General features: G+C 43.3%; 1 protein-coding gene across 3 annotated transcripts in view; it reads right to left on the reverse strand.

The window, feature by feature from the left end:
• kat5b (K(lysine) acetyltransferase 5b) overlaps positions 1-14,894 on the reverse strand; it is a 45,257-nt gene extending 30,363 nt beyond the window's left edge. For 2 of the 3 annotated variants that reach the window (XM_060912119.1, XM_060912118.1), the window contains exons 1-5: positions 14,865-14,894; positions 14,686-14,752; positions 8,137-8,205; positions 3,934-4,070; positions 3,518-3,586 (exon numbers count right to left, since the gene is read on the reverse strand). In XM_060912119.1, the coding sequence (XP_060768102.1) occupies positions 3,518-3,586; positions 3,934-4,070; positions 8,137-8,205; positions 14,686-14,752; positions 14,865-14,888 (366 nt within the window). In that variant the 5' untranslated portion in view covers positions 14,889-14,894. The remainder of the gene's footprint in view (positions 1-3,517; positions 3,587-3,933; positions 4,071-8,136; positions 8,206-14,685; positions 14,753-14,864) is intronic. The other variant, XM_060912120.1, reaches the window with a different exon arrangement.
• Between the last annotated feature and the right edge of the window lie 1,412 nt (positions 14,895-16,306).

The raw sequence follows: 16,306 nt of genomic DNA on the forward strand, positions 1-16,306 counted from the left end.
GAGACTTCATATTAGCCACAAAGTCAGGAAAATCTGTTCGTAAAATTACATTATAATGACCAAATACAATGAAAAGTATTTTTCCAGTCTCACCTGTGAAAGGTAATCCCATGTGATCTCGTTTGGACGGTAAACCTGCTGGTACAGTTAAACGCAGCACATGAATCTTTATTCTCCGCTTTGACCTATCCAATATGGCGGCGAGGATGACGCATGATTCTACACGGAAGGCGGCGTCTTTAATGGTCCGGAATAAATTGAATGCTACACGTTGATGGATTAATTTGCTCTTCTACGCCCTTTTTGAGGAATGTATTGTAGGACTTAAATCAACATCTGAAGAGGTGAGATCGCTCCTTTTTTTCCCTATTTTTGCTGGCGGGATTGACTCTGCCCTAAGGGCAGAGTCTCTCTCTCTCTCACTTTGCACCATTACACAATAAATATTCACAGTGAAAATATTTTGTAAGCGCGTTTCATGAACCAAGTTATAGGATTTGTTGACAACTCGCATCGAGTTCGTTACACTTCTACCCGGCGTGAAGCACTCACAGTCACGTGGTTGTGACGTCATCGTAAACAAATCCGTTCTACTCATCCAGACGACTTCGCAACAGCAACGCTGTCAGATCTTTCCACTCTGGAACCTGTTCTCAAAAAGATTGCGTTTTGGGCACCCAAAACGCCGGTGCCGTGTGGACGCCAGGCCTAAACGATAAGCAATTGTATCGGAGTCACCTGAATCCGTTGCCGTGTGGACAGGGCCTTGGGCATTTTAAACTTGGTGGAGCCCATCCCTCTCCAATCTTGATCAATGGGCAATTTAGAGTAGCCAGTTAACCTAACCTGCATGTCTCTGGACTGTGGGGGAAACCGGAGCACCTGGAGGAAACCCATGCAGACACGGGAGAACATGCAAACTCCACACAGTAGGGCCCGTGTCAGCTGCTGGGCTCAAACCCAGGACCTTCTTGCTGCAAGGTGACAGTGCTAACCACTACACCACCGTGCCGCCCTTTTTTACATTTACATTCTAAGCGGAAATAATTTTGTCTGACGTTTGGTATAAAGTTTTTATTTATTGAATTTGCAAAAAATAAAAATGCTCCGTTTCTCAAAATCCAATGAATGTGGATAGAATAAAACAGTTATTCCACTCAATCTTGTCATACATGGCTTATAGCCAATGCGGCGCTACGCTCCTCGTCAGCTGTACAAAAACACCTACTGCCAACTTGGCGCTACACGCCTCATCAGCTATCAGCTCACCTACGACTCGGTTTCGCGGAATAACTTAAAATATTGAAGTTTGATAAAAACAAATAAAAAAAAAAAAGTTAGCAAATAAATATATGAAAGTGCCTATAGGAAAAAAAAATGCTATAACTGCAGCCAGAGGTGGTTCTACTAAGTATTAACCTCGGGGGTGAATACTTTTTTTTTTTTTTTTACAGTGGGGCAAAAAGTATTTAGTCAGTCACCAATTGTGCAAGTTCTCCCACTTAAAAAGATGAGGCCTGTAATTTTCATCATAGGTACACTTCAACTATGAGAGACAGAATGGGGGGAAAGAATCCAGGAAATCACATTGTAGGATTTTTAATGAATTAATTGGTAAATTCCTCAGTAAAATAAGTATTTGGTCACCTACAAACAAGCAAGATTTCTGGCTCTCACAGACCTGTAACAACTTCTTTAAGAGGCTCCTCTGTCCTCCACTCGTTACCTGTATTAATGGCACCTGTTTGAACTCGTTATCAGTATAAAAGACACCTGTCCACAACCTCAAACAGTCACACTCCAAACTCCACTATGGCCAAGACCAAAGAGCTGTCAAAGGACACCAGAAACAAAATTGTAGACCTGCACCAGGCTGGGAAGACTGAATCTGCAATAGGTAAGCAGCTTGGTGTGAAGAAATCAACTGTGGGAGCAATTATTAGAAAATGGAAGACATACAAGACCACTGATAATCTCCCTCAATCTGGGGCTCCACACAAGATCTCACCCCGTGGGGTCAAAATGATCACAAGAACGGTGAGCAAAAATCCCAGAACCACACGGGGGGACCTAGTGAATGACCTGCAGAGAGCTGGGACCAAAGTAACAAAGGCTACCATCAGTAACGCACTACGCCGCCAGGGACTCAAATCCTGCAGTGCCAGACGTGTCCCCCTGCTTAAGCCAGTACATGTCCAGGCCCGTCTGAAGTTTGCTAGAGAGCATTTGGATGATCCAGAAGAGGATTGGGAGAATGTCATTTGGTCAGATGAAACCAAAATAGAACTTTTTGGTAAAAACTCAACTTGTCATGTTTGGAGGAGAAAGAATGCTGAGTTGCATCTAAAGAACACCATACCTACTGTGAAGCATGGGGGTGGAAACATCATGCTTTGGGGCTGTTTTTCTGCAAAGGGACCAGGACGACTGATCCGTGTAAAGGAAAGAATGAATGGGGCCATGTATCGTGAGATTTTGAGTGAAAACCTCCTTCCTTCAGCAAGGGCATTGAAGATGAAACGTGGCTGGGTCTTTCAGCATGACAATGATCCCAAACACACCGCCTGGGCAACGAAGGAGTGGCTTCGTAAGAAGCATTTCAAGGTCCTGGAGTGGCCTAGCCAGTCTCCAGATCTCAACCCCATAGGAAATCTTTGGAGGGAGTTGAAAGTCCGTGTTGTCCAGCGACAGCCCCAAAACATCACTGCTCTAGAGGAGATCTGCATGGAGGAATGGGCCAAAACACCAGCAACAGTGCGTGAAAACCTTGTGAAGACTCACGGAAAACGTTTGACCTCCGTCATTGCCAACAAAGGGTATATAACAAAGTATTGAGATGAACTTTTGTTATTGACCAAATACTTATTTTCCACCATAATTTGCAAATAAATTCTTTAAAAAAAGACAATGTGATTTTCTGGATTTTTTTTTTCCTCATTCTGTCTCTCATAGTTGAAGTGTACCTATGATGAAAATTACAGGCCTCTCATCTTTTTAAGTGGGAGAACTTGCACAATTGGTGACTGACTAAATACTTTTTTGCCCCACTGTATTTTTTAACCTTGTGTAAATCTGCATTAATTCCCTTTCAGTTTCAGGTTGTAACACTCCAAAATATGGAAAAGTTGAAGGGAGTGAATACTTGTGCACTATATCCAATATCAGCATATTAACCTTGACTCAACATGACTGGAAAAAAAAAAAAAAATATGTTTCCACAATACAATATTGCTCACGTTTATTCCCCCCCAAATTTAATCATAGCACCGATCAGGAACCTTCAGACGAAACTGTAAACAGTTGCACCACTTATAATCCCCAACTCAATAGCATTGATGAAACTACATAAGACTTTTACAAACAATACCAAATTAAACAAGGCAAAAGTCACCATGTCACCAAGAAACTTTTTCATTAGGGCTTTTTTTTATAGCACCAGGTTATATCGAACCCATTCCTATTCCTCGCATTAATTGAACGGGTGTTTTGGTGTAGAATGGGCAAGGTTGGGCTGTACCGGTGTGGGAAGGGTTTTGCCTCTGGAAGGTGCTGAAGCAGATTGAACGTTGAGATCTAGACTCTTCCTCTGAATTTGAACAAAAAGGAAGAGAGCACAGTTAAAGGGTACAAATCATGCTTATTTTCCTCTGACAATCTGATGGTGTTAAAATGGATTTGCCTCAACAGAGACCAAGACAGGAAAACATTGGCGATTTCAAATGTAACAATTTCAGTGTTTTGGTGACTACAATTGGAATAGTTTGACCACTTCTTTTTAAGATCAGAATCTAGAATCTAGCCCCAAATCTGGCCCCAGGTTAGTGGTGCTCAAGAAATGGTGTTTATTTAAATAAAAAAAAAAAAAAAGGGGGGTAAGGAACCAAAAAAAAAGGAGACAGTGGATCAGCAGCGATTTAATACAGCCTCTCTTACCACATCTCGATCTGGCGAGCTGGGCCGAGAGCCAGGCAGGCCGTTCTTCGTGGGCGTCTTCGCCTCCTTCTTAGGGAACTGGAGTTTTTTCACGTCCAGCCGGTCTGGAGTGACCCACTCGTCCAACCGCTTGTTGACTTAAAACAAATAATGTGCATCAGCTAACAAATTACTGATGGACCACATAGCCCCTTAAAGGAACAGTCCACCGTACTTCCATAATGAAATATGCTCTTATCTGAATTGAGATGAGCTGCTCCGTACCTCTCCGAGCTTTGCGCGACCTCCCAGTCAGTCAGACGCAGTCAGACGCGCTGTCACTCCTGTTAGCAATGTAGCTAGGCTCAGTATGGCCAATGGTATTTTTTGGGGCTGTAGTTAGATGCGACCAAACTCTTCCGCGTTTTTCCTGTTTACATAGGTTTATATGACCAGTGATATGAAACAAGTTCAGTTACACAAATTGAAACATAGCGATTTTCTATGCTATGGAAAGTCCGCACTATAATGACAGGCGTACTAACACCTTCTGCGCGCTTCGGCAGCGCATTGATATCTGAGCTCCGTATCAATGCGCTGCCGAAGCGCGCAGAAGGTGTTAGTACGCCTGTCATTATAGTGCGGACTTTCCGTAGCATAGAAAATCGCTATGTTTCAATTTGTGTAACTGAACTTGTTTCATATCACTGGTCATATAAACCTATGTAAACAGGAAAAACGCGGAAGAGTTTGGTCGCATCTAACTACAGCCCCAAAAAATACCATTGGCCATACTGAGCCTAGCTACATTGCTAACAGGAGTGACAGCGCGTCTGACTGACTGGGAGGTCGCGCAAAGCTCGGAGAGGTACGGAGCAGCTCGTCTCAATTCAGATAAGAGCACATTTCATTATGGAAGTACGGTGGACTGTTCCTTTAAATCTGACTGACTGTGAGATGATTGCACTTTATCTGATCAATCAGCCCCGTTTCCAGAAACGTTGGGATATTTTCCAAAATGCAATAAAAAACAAACATACAAACAAACAAACAAAAAAATGCAATGTTCATTCATGTGAACCTTGCATGTAAATATAAACGAAGTTAGAATTTGATGCCTGCAACACACTCAAAAAAAAAAAAAATTAGGATGGCAGGAAAATAAGACTGAAAAGTTTGTAGGATATTCAAGTAACACCGTTTTGGAATATTCCCCAATAAGCAGGTTAATTGAGATCATGATTGGGTATAAAATGAGCAGCACCAAAGGCTCAGTCTTTGCAAGCAAGGACGGGTCGTGGCTCACTCTTTTGTGCCAAAATTCATAAGAGAATTGTTAGTTCATTCCAAATGAACATTTCTCAATGCAAGATTTTAGGTCTTTCGAAATCTACAGTGCATAATATTTTGAAAAGATTCAGGGAATTTGGAGACATCTCAGTGCATAAAGGGCAAGGTCAGAAACCACCGTTGAATGTGTGTGACTTTCGAGCCCTCAGGCGGCACTGCCTGAGAAACCGTCCTGCTAATGTGACGAAAACAGCCACACGGGCTCGGAAGTACTCCAGAAAAATGTAGTCACTTAACACAGTCCGCTGCTGCATCCAGAAATGCAATATGAAACCGTATTACGCAAGGAGGAAGTCATCCATCAATTCTATGCAGAAACAACACTGATTTCTCTGGGTCTGAACTCATCTCAGATGGACTGAAATAGAGGTCTGCGCGGGTCGGATTCTTCAGTCCCGCTCCCGCCCGCATTGTGCAGTCCCGCTCCCGCCCGCAAAGAATTATGATTTTCAGTCCCACTCCCACCTGCCATATTTTGTCCCGCTCCCAAATCCCGCATGATGCAGACGTTCGTGTTATTTCTCAGGAAAGTTCTTGTCTTGACACAGCGTGATGGTTGGATTTGAGTGGATTTGAGCATAAATATCTACAGCTCACGTTCACGTTTGTTATTATTTACCTTGTTTCTGAATTCAGCATGTAGTGTCTCTAATAATAATAATAATAATAATAATGTGCTGTCAAGCGATTAAAATATTTAATCGCGAATCGCACATTTTTATCACATGAGAAACCATTGTAATTCTCTGATCGGCATAAAAAAGTGAATGGACTTGCTTTGTACCAATGGTGGTTTTTTTAATTTTTATTGCAAAGCAGAGCTAGTAAGAGAAGTGAATTGATTTACTGCTTGAGTTAGTCTACAACTCTAATCAGAGAGACAGGTTACACAGTGCCGGTAGGCTTGACTCAATGCTATCCCAGAAATCCTGCCTGTAATATGCAAATGTGGCCACCTCTGATTGGACAACCAAATTTGCATATTACAGGAAGGATTTCTGGGATAGGCGGCACGGTGGTGTAGTGGTTAGCGCTGTCGCCTCACAGCGAGAAGGTCCTGGGTTCGAGCCCCGGGGCCGGCGAGGGCCTTTCTGTGTGGAGTTTGCATGTTCTCCCCGTGTCCGCGTGGGTTTCCTCCGGGTGCTCCGGTTTCCCCCACAGTCCAAAGACATGCAGGTTAGGTTAACTGGTGACTCTAAAAATTGACCGTAGGTGTGAATGTGAGTGTGAATGGTTGTCTGTGTCTATGTGTCAGCCCTGTGATGACCTGGCGACTTGTCCAGGGTGTACCCCGCCTTTCGCCCGTAGTTAGCTGGGATAGGCTCCAGCTTGCCTGTGACCCTGTAGAAGGATAAAGCGGCTAGAGATAATGAGATGAGATGAGATTTCTGGGATAGCATTGAGTCAAGCCTACCGTCACTGTGTAACCTGTCTCTCTGATTAGAGTTGTAGACTAACGCAAGCAGTAAATCACTTCACTCATGGTTCTCTTGCTAGCTGGGTGTGAACTGCGAGTCATTAGAGTGATCAAAGGATTTCCCGTTAGGGTGATCAATGGCAAATTTAAGATGCCATTCCTCACTCAATCTGGCAATCTGACTCTCTCTGCAAATTTAGGCATCTTAAAATGTTTTTATTAATGCCAAATAAAATATCCAGCACAAATTATATATGATAGACATAAATTAATAATTTATAAATTTTATTTCAAACACGGTTTTAATTAGCGGGACTGCAGCTTGTCACCGCTCCCGCCCGCGCCGCATATGTGCACTCCTGCTCCCGCCCGCAATGAGCTTTAAAATTTGTCCCGCGCCGCACTGCTTTGCGGCGGGTCCCGCGAGTCCCGCGGGACTCCCGCAGGAGTGCAGGGCTCTTGACTGAAAGACAGTGGAAGCGTGTGCTGTGGTCAGAGGAGTCACATTTCAGCTTGTTTTCGGGAAAACCAGAGGTCAAGATCTCAGTGCTAAAAGGTGAACACGACCATCCAGTTTGTCATCAAAGAAAGGCGCAAAAGCCAGCATCTATGATGGTATGGGGGGCATCAGTGCCCACACCATGGGTGAGTTGCGTGTGTGCAAGAAGGTACCTTTGATGTACTGGGATTTGAGAGAGACATTCTTCAAGGCAACATCTCTTCTCGGGAAGTCCATGCTTATCTGAACAGGACAACTCCAGGTCTCATTCTGCACAGGCTACAACAACATGGCTTCGTAGACACAGAGTGCATGTGCTTGACTGGCCTGCTGCCAGCCCAGATCCGTTTCCCATTGAGAATGTATGGCGCATCATGAAGAGGAGACTCAGATAACGATGACCACAGACTGCTGAGCAACTGAAGTCTTGTATCAAGCAAGAATGGACAAAAATTCCAAGTGCAAAACTGCAACAATTAGTATCCCCAGATCCCATACAATTTAAAAAAAAAAAAAAAAAAAAAAAGTGTTATTAAAGGAAAGATGATGCAATACAATGGTAATAATGCCACGGTCCCATCTTTTTTTTTTTTTGAGTGTGTTGCAGGCATCAAATTCTAACTTCGTTTATATTTACAAAATACAGTTAAGTTGGTAAGTAAAACTATTGAAAAACTTTTCTTTGTACTTTTGTCAGTTAAATGAAGGTTCACGTGAATTAACAAATCATTTATTTTTGTTTTTATTGCATTTTGGAAAATATTCCAACTTTTTCCGGAAATGGGGTTATAGAATAATAGACATTTTGTCAGGAGTAAATATGTAGAATGTCTGTGTTTGTAAGCTGGTTTTAAACTGTGTGATTTCAGCAGGATTTTAAGGTGATTAACCTGATTCCAACCTAATAATAGCTAATCAAAGATGCTATTGGCTAGTTTTTTTTTTTAAATGTACTTACAGTCAATGTAGTGAACATAGTAGAGCTTTTTCCCAGGGACCTCTTTGACACTGAGAATTTCCGCCAATGCTAGAAAGAAATAAGTTGACAAAACATAGGATTACCAAAAGACAAGAAAAAAAAAGTTCCCATATTTTCTCCTTTGCTTGTTCAATTTCTGACTGAATTTGAGGTTTAAAATAACGAACAATCTTGAATGACCCAGATGGGTATCAGCAGTTACTGGGTAGCTTGTAGCAAGAAGAAAGCGTATTAACGATTGTTGTTAGTGCCCATAGTTCAGCTAATATGGATCGTGTGCCTTTTAAAAATAGCAATAAAGTGATGGTAAAGGAGGACGACATGGCAGCTGAAAAACTCAGGATTTCCCAGGTGCTGCAATTTAAGTGGAATATTTTAATAGCCTAAGGTGTATACATATCAAAAGTCAAAGTCCCTCCCGTGCCAGGACCTGACCTTTTTAGGCAGTCTCTTGTCCCAGTAATAACCAAGCATTTAGCGCACACCTCTGTTTCAGTAGCCCTCGACCTCTCGCCTATCTGGTATGAGGTTGCGGTCCATTAGAACCAAAACCTCAAGGCATAAGGCCAGCTTTTTCCCTACTGCAGCTGGCCTCATCAATAAGGTCCGAGACCCTCACTGACTCCAACTTCACACTTTCAATCCGTGACAATAACAGTGTTCTCTACGGGCACTTTTAAAGTGGCGCACTGCCACGTTATAATTCTGGCCCCCCACCCTTCCCATGGCCAAAAATAAATAAAGTAACTTCATCAGTATACACCAAATAAATCAAAGTATTCGCTTTATTATAATTTTGTAACTATTTAACATGCAGAAGACCATTAAACGAATGCATACGGGGCCGGCTGCATACAGATTGTGACACACAGCTCTGCAGATTGAGGTGTATCCCTGCGTTACACTACACCGCACCACATTACATTATACTGACACATAGTAACGCTGGAAGCTACAAGCTGCAGCTAGCCAGCAGCTAAATAACTTTGCGGGTGCACACGCAGGTTGTTTTGTAGCATTATTGTGCAACGGTTACGCTTATCTATTGTCTTTTCTGGCCATACACAGTTACAAGTAATCGTATAACAGCACACACACACATTAGTTAAGTTCAGGTCTTTTATTTTACGTATCTGTGATTGTGTAGGCGAGAGCTGCATTTTCCTGTTGCTTCACTGTTTGTTTACTGCAGGACTTCCGGGTTCCTGGTCAAAGGACCCGAACTACGGAGGCCGGGGTGGCTTTGTAGCGCCAGTCTCGGGCACGCGCACCATCTCGTGCATGGATTATAGTGGTTTCACCCAATTAACATTAATTATGTGTATTGTAAAAAATGTATGCATTTATTGTAATTGGGTATTTTGTTTATGAATTAGAGATTATTGGCATGCACTTAGACCTGAAATTGTTATGTAAATGTACGGTTTATGCGATGTTGGTAATATAAAGTAATTGGTATCTTCCAGTGGGTGGGGACAGGCCCCTATATCCAGCCCTCTGAAGGAAGGTGGATTAGTTGGGTCATGGGCATTGTCTGTTATGTAGTAGTCCTGTAACGTGCATGTAATCAGGCAGTGCAAACATAGTGCAATACAGTATTCTGTTTTGTAGACAAAGTATTTTTTTTTTGTTGTAATAATTACTTGAACTTTTATTATTATTATTATTATTATTATAATTTATTGTGTGTTAAATTTCTGCTGCTACTTTGGGAAATCGGACCCAATAAAACATCTTGTATTAAAAGTTTTATTTTCGGACGTTGTCCATCAGATGATATGTACAGTAAGAATGTGTTAATTTTTTGTAAAATGATTTTAACAATGATTTAGCATTTCCTATCCATTTATTGGCCAGTTTCACTGTCAAAAAAGCCCAAAGTCCGTCAGCTTCAAGCCCCCCATGGGGGCTCCAGCCCTGGATCCCATTGGGGGCCTAAGTGGCCCTAAACCCCTGCCACCACCTTTTAGTTTTGAAAAAAAGTGGAGAACCCTCCATTAAAGTGCATATTCTGGACCAATTTCTCTCCCTTTTTTTTTTTTTTTTAATATGAAAGTATGTCCCTTTACACACTCATCCAGAAGGGTAATTTTGCTCAAGGCCATCTGTCTACAGCAGAATAAAATAAAACAAAACGCGTCTGGAAAAATCCCAAGGGAGTCTGGAGCCAGATTCGTGACGTTACCTGCGGAAGTGCCAGCAGGCTGCGAGAGCTTTGCACAGTTTAAAGGAACAGTCCACCGTATTTCCATAATGAAATATGCTCTTATCTGAATTGAGACGAGCTGCTCCGTACCTATCCGAGCTTTGCGCGACCTCCCAGTCAGTCAGACGCAGTCAGACGCGCTGTCACGCCTGTTAGCAATGTAGCTAGGCTCAGTATGGCCAATGGTATTTTTTGGGGCTGTAGTTAGATGCGACCAAACTCTTCCGCGTTTTTCCTGTTTACATAGGTTTATATGACCAGTGATATGAAACAAGTTCAGTTACACAAATTGAAACGTAGTGATTTTCTATGCTATGGAAAGTCCGCACTATAATGACAGGCGTACTAACACCTTCTGCGCGCTTCGGCAGCGCATTGATATCTGAGTTCCGTATCAATGCGCTGCCGAAGCGCGCAGAAGGTGTTAGTACGCCTGTCATTATAGTGCGGACTTTCCATAGCATAGAAAATCGCTACGTTTCAATTTGTGTAACTGAACTTGTTTCATATCACTGGTCATATAAACCTATGTAAACAGGAAAAACGCGGAAGAGTTTGGTCGCATCTAACTACAGCCCCAAAAAATACCATTGGCCATACTGAGCCTAGCTACATTGCTAACAGGAGTGACAGCGCGTCTGACTGACTGGGAGGTCGCGCAAAGCTCGGATAGGTACGGAGCAGCTCGTCTCAATTCAGATAAGAGCATATTTCATTATGGAAGTACGGTGGACTGTTCCTTTAAGTGCACAGCCTGTGTAGACCAAGCGCTCCCATTTCTCTCTCATTGTCTGGTCTTTTGGGAAACGATGAGTACTAATCCCATAAAGATTGGTGTTGCTCCACCCTCCTACGATACATCTGTTAACCATTTTAATAATTACGCGATAACGGTGAAGAAATTTGCAGAAAACCACCAGGTCGTTTTCTCATAAACAAACCAGCGCTGACATAGGATTCAGAAGGAGGCGTCCCGCAGATGAGGTCACGAAAATCAAGGTTTGCCAGGAAATCCAAATGCCAAGTTTTTTCAGAGGCGGATGAATTCGCCTCAAATGGCTTGATTTCAACTGAATTTTTCTGGTATTGCGCAAGGTTAAAAAAAAAAAAAAAAAAAAAAACCACTGCAGAGAATGCAGAATGTTACAGATATTTGACCAAAGTATAATAGAAAATATGAGAATTACATTGATCTTGCGCCTGAATTTACCTGCGATATGCACTTTAATGCATTTCCTCTCTGAAGTGCGATGCTGCACATTTCATGCATCTTCATTCTGTGAACTTTTATTGCACGATCTGGCTCACACTGTACAGCTTGGTCATTTATTTAACCGACTGCACATGTTCTCTTCTTCTCACACATTCATGTCATGACACTTCTTCATATTCATCCTGTCATATGTTTTTGGACATTCTGGAGCATACTGTAGAGCTTGGACTTCAAAACATCCTGTTCACATACTCCTTAAAACAGTGGTTTTCAAAGTGGGGGCCGCCAGGGGGGCCTCAGAAAGTTGGAGGGACGATGATAAAAAAAATTGCGAAAAAGAATATATACTTTTTTAAATAATTATTATTAAATCTATAGTAATTAGTCTTTTATAAAATATAATTATTAATAATACATCATATCGAAACATTGTTTGCCATGCTCATCTCTCCGATTGCCTGTGACGTTGCGGTTTGCGCCATTTATCAAGCTGCTTTGCTCCTCAAGCTAGCGTATTGCTAGCGCAAAATGGACAGGTTTTTGAAGAAGAGGCCGAAGAAACAAACCAACAGCCCTGCTGTGGAGGACACTGCTGCGAAAGAAACTAAGTCCTGGCCAACTAAAATCTGAAAATATGAGGCAGCATACATTAAATATGGCTTTATAGCCATACAGAAAAATGGCCATGATTGCCCGAAATGCGTCCTCTGTCTGGAGACCCTGTCAAACGAGTGCTTAAAATCTTCAAAACTTCAGCGTCACTTGGTACAAAAACATCCGACAGATGCCGAAGAAACAGTAGATTTCTTCAGACGCAACGAAGAGCATTTGGTCAGGCAATCTGCTGCATTCACCCAGCAAGCTACTGTCCCCGAGCGGGCCCTGAAGGCATCATTTTTAGCCTCGTACTGCATTGCTCGTGCTAAAAAACCTCACTCAATTGGAGAAGATTTGATTTTACCAGCCACCAAAGACATTGTCCGAGAATTGCTTGGTGAGGATGCTGCCAAAAAAAAACAAAAAACGATGCTGTCCCACTCTCTGATAACACCGTGAGCTGACGGATTGGTGACATGGCTCAAGACGTATCTGCTCAGCTGTTGGAGCAGGTGAGAGCCAGCAAATACTTCGCACTTCAGCTGGATGAGAGCACAGATTTATCCAATGAGGCCCAACTACTTGTGTACATCAGATTTATATCACAGGAAAGATTTGTGGAGGAAATACTATTTTGTAAAGCACTTGAAAGAAGAACTACTGGGAAAGACATTTTTCAGGTTTTGGACGATTACATCGAGTCTAATGGATTGGACTGGACCCGTTGTGTGGGGGTGTGTTCGGACGGAGCCGCGGCAATGACCGGGAAGATCAGTGGAGTGACCGCGCTCGTTAAGCAGAAGGCCCCGCATGTAGTGGCCACACACTGCATGCTCCATCGCGAGGCACTGGTCGCAAAAAGGATGGATAACGAGTTGAATCATGCCCCTTTTCCACCAAAGCAGTTCCAGGGCTGGTTCGGGGCCAGTGCTTAGGTGGTGTTTACATTAGACCGTATCAGCGGCTCATCAGATTAACGTTTTTAAAACGATTCGCGTGCACACAGCAACGCCAATACACGGATACGCTCGGCTCCGCAGGCATCCTGCGCTCCAAATCGCTCCGCCCTGAACAGCGAGTGCCCTCTGGAGGATGCGCACTCCGGCCCTGCGCAGCTCACAGAGCGTGCGAGTGAAGCGCACGAGCAGTGATTCGGGACAAATAGCAGGAAGTGAAAGTCCGCGCCGTTTTTCAGCAGTCGCGTCACATGACCAACGTGGCATGACCAACGCCAGCGAATCAGGAAGGTGGATGTCACAGTGACGTTGTCCAATGACGACGTCAGCTAGAGCTCAGCACTGCGTATCCTTGTTCCTCAATGTTTACACAGCACCGGATCAGATACGTAATGGATTGAATACGTGGGCCCTGGCGGATTCAAGTTGTTCCGCCTGTGGAGTCGTTTCCCGGCGTTTTAATGTGAACGGACAGTGCATCCGCGACAAAAACGAGACGGATACGGTCTAATGTAAACACCACCTTAGTTTGGAACCGGGTTTTCTGTTTCCACTGACAAAGAACTGGCTCTGGGGCCAGAAAAAACGGTTCCAGGCTAGCACCAACTCTCTGCTGGGCCAGAGGAAAGAACCGCTTACGTCAGCGGGGGTGGGGGTGTTAAGACCAACAACAATAAGACCACGAAAGATCGCCATTTTTAAGCGACGAGAAGCAGCAGCTGTACAAACGCGACGTCATCCATTATTATTATTATTATTATTGTTGTTGCTGCTGCGGTGTTGTTTTTGCTTCGATATTCGCGCCAAGGTTTATGCAAACGTAGCAACGTAACTGACGTATACAGCGACGTAATGACGCATCTCCGCAAGCTACGGAAAAGCAAACTGGTTCTCAGCTGGCTCGCAAGTTGAACGAGCTGTGAACCAGCACCAGCCCCGGAACCGATTTGGTGGAAAAGGGGTATCAGGTACTACAGGAGGTTATACAGTTTATTGTTCAGTGCGAAAATATTTGTGTTGAAAACATGTTAATAATATTCTTATGCTAAACACATGTAACAATTATTGAATAAAAGAGAAAACATTCTAAAAGTTGATGTTTCTTTACATATTTTGTAGCACTGTCTGTGGGTTTGCAAAGGGGGTCCCCGGCCAGAAGCTAATGCTGTTTGGGGGGCCTTGGCATGGAAAAAAGTTTGGGAACCCCTGTCTTAAAACATGTCCACTTTTCAAGTTTGCATATTTTACATTCTTCTTAATTTTTTCTATTTTTTATCTTAACTGTTCAAGTACTTGGGAATAAACTCGATTCCAATTCTGATTACAGACCTTCAAGAAAACTTCGCAGCGTGTTATTTTTCATGACAGCATTTCTAAAAGACCCTTCACACCCCATACAGACTGGATTCGGAGTCTAAACATGTCCACTGTCTCCAATACCGGTCTTTTGTTTACACTCCCAGCGCCCGTGTCCGCTTCACTGTGCGCCGCCATGACAGCAGCGTTATTATTATGCAGCTAGCGTGTTAGCATGCAAGCTAGCAGCCAGTACTTACGCCATTCGTCTTCGTTTTCTTGGTTTTTTCTGAGCACGGGAAGCCGACAGCCCTCTACAAGTTCCGGCTATTAAAAAATAACACGATAAAATGTCAACCAGCCTTACCACAATTCGCTATTGATAGAATTAAAACCATCAATTCGGGTGATAAAAAACAGGGATTCATCGAACACTCACCACCGCGTCCGCCATTTTGGTCATCAGTGTGAACCTACGCGCACAAAGAATCATGGGATATCAGAATAAAGCCAAGAAGCAGCTAAAGCTGGGAATCATTTCTGAGGCAGCAACTACACAACCCGTTTCATACACACTGCCGGTCAAAAGTTTGGGGTCACTTTGAAATGTCCTTATTTTTGAAAGAAAAGCACTGTTCTTTTCAATGAAGATCACTTTAAACTAATCAGAAATCCACTCTATACATTGCTAATGTGGTAAATGACTATTCTAGCTGGTTTTTGGTGCAATATCTCCATAGGTGTATAGAGGCCCATTTCCAGCAACTCTCACTCCAGTGTTCTAATGGTACAATGTGTTTGCTCATTGCCTCAGAAGGCTAATGGATGATTAGAAAACCCTTGTACAATCATGTTAGCACAGCTGAAAACAGTTGAGCTCTTTAGAGAAGCTATAAAACTGACCTTCCTTTGAGCAGATTGAGTTTCTGGAGCATCACGTTAATTTGTGGGGTCGATTAAATGCTCAAAATGGCCAGAAAAAATGTCTTGACTATATTTTGGCCCAATCCCAATTCTAATTTCTACCCCTACCCCTCCGCCTTCCCCTTGGCCCTTCCCCTTGAAACTGAGCTACAAGGGATAGGGCTTGAAATTCAACCCTTACGTATTGGGATAGCCCTTCAACGATCGCATACGTCATCGCGTACCTCCGTCAGCGTTTACGTTAGCAAAACGCGACCAAATGCGTCATTGGCTGCGACCAGCCGCTACAGTCGCAGAACCAGAAATCTCTGCTGGCAGGGTGTGATTTGTTAACTAACACCACTGAATGGGATATCTTTGGCGCTTCGTGCACCACATCCGACAGAATGAGGTGTCAGAACACTCATGTAAACAATAAAAGCGAGAATAACAGAACAAAACGTACGCAGTAAAGCAACCGAAAACAATACTCACTCCCAAAGCTTTTTAGCAGCAGCTTGGATTTCAGAAATCGCTGCTCATTCTCAGCTCGAAAGCGAATCAAGCGGCGTGTTTCCTCTGGATAACAACTTAAAACACGTAAATAATGGAGAAAATACATTTATGACAATCTTTCGCCGCGGGAATCGCCATCTTTCTGAAATCCGCATGAAATCTCGCTGAAATCCGCATGGCATTGTGGGAAATCACTCAAACCCCTTCGTTCGGAGTCAGCTCCAGGAAAATCTCCGTTTGGAGGGGTACAGAAGCCCTACCCCTTCCCCTACCCCTCCGCGTTAACTGGGATTGGGATACCCCTACCCCTTCACGTGAACGCGCAAAATGGAGGGGAAGGGCCAAGGGGTTGGTCCAAGGGGTGAAATGGGATTCGGCCTTTCTATTCATTTTACAACTTATGGTGGTAAATAAAAGTGTGACTTTTCATGGAAAACACAAAATTGTCTGGGTGACCCCAAA

The sequence above is a fragment of the Neoarius graeffei genome, chromosome 28, assembly GCF_027579695.1.
Source record: "Neoarius graeffei isolate fNeoGra1 chromosome 28, fNeoGra1.pri, whole genome shotgun sequence".
Taxonomy (NCBI): Eukaryota; Metazoa; Chordata; class Actinopteri; order Siluriformes; family Ariidae; genus Neoarius; species Neoarius graeffei.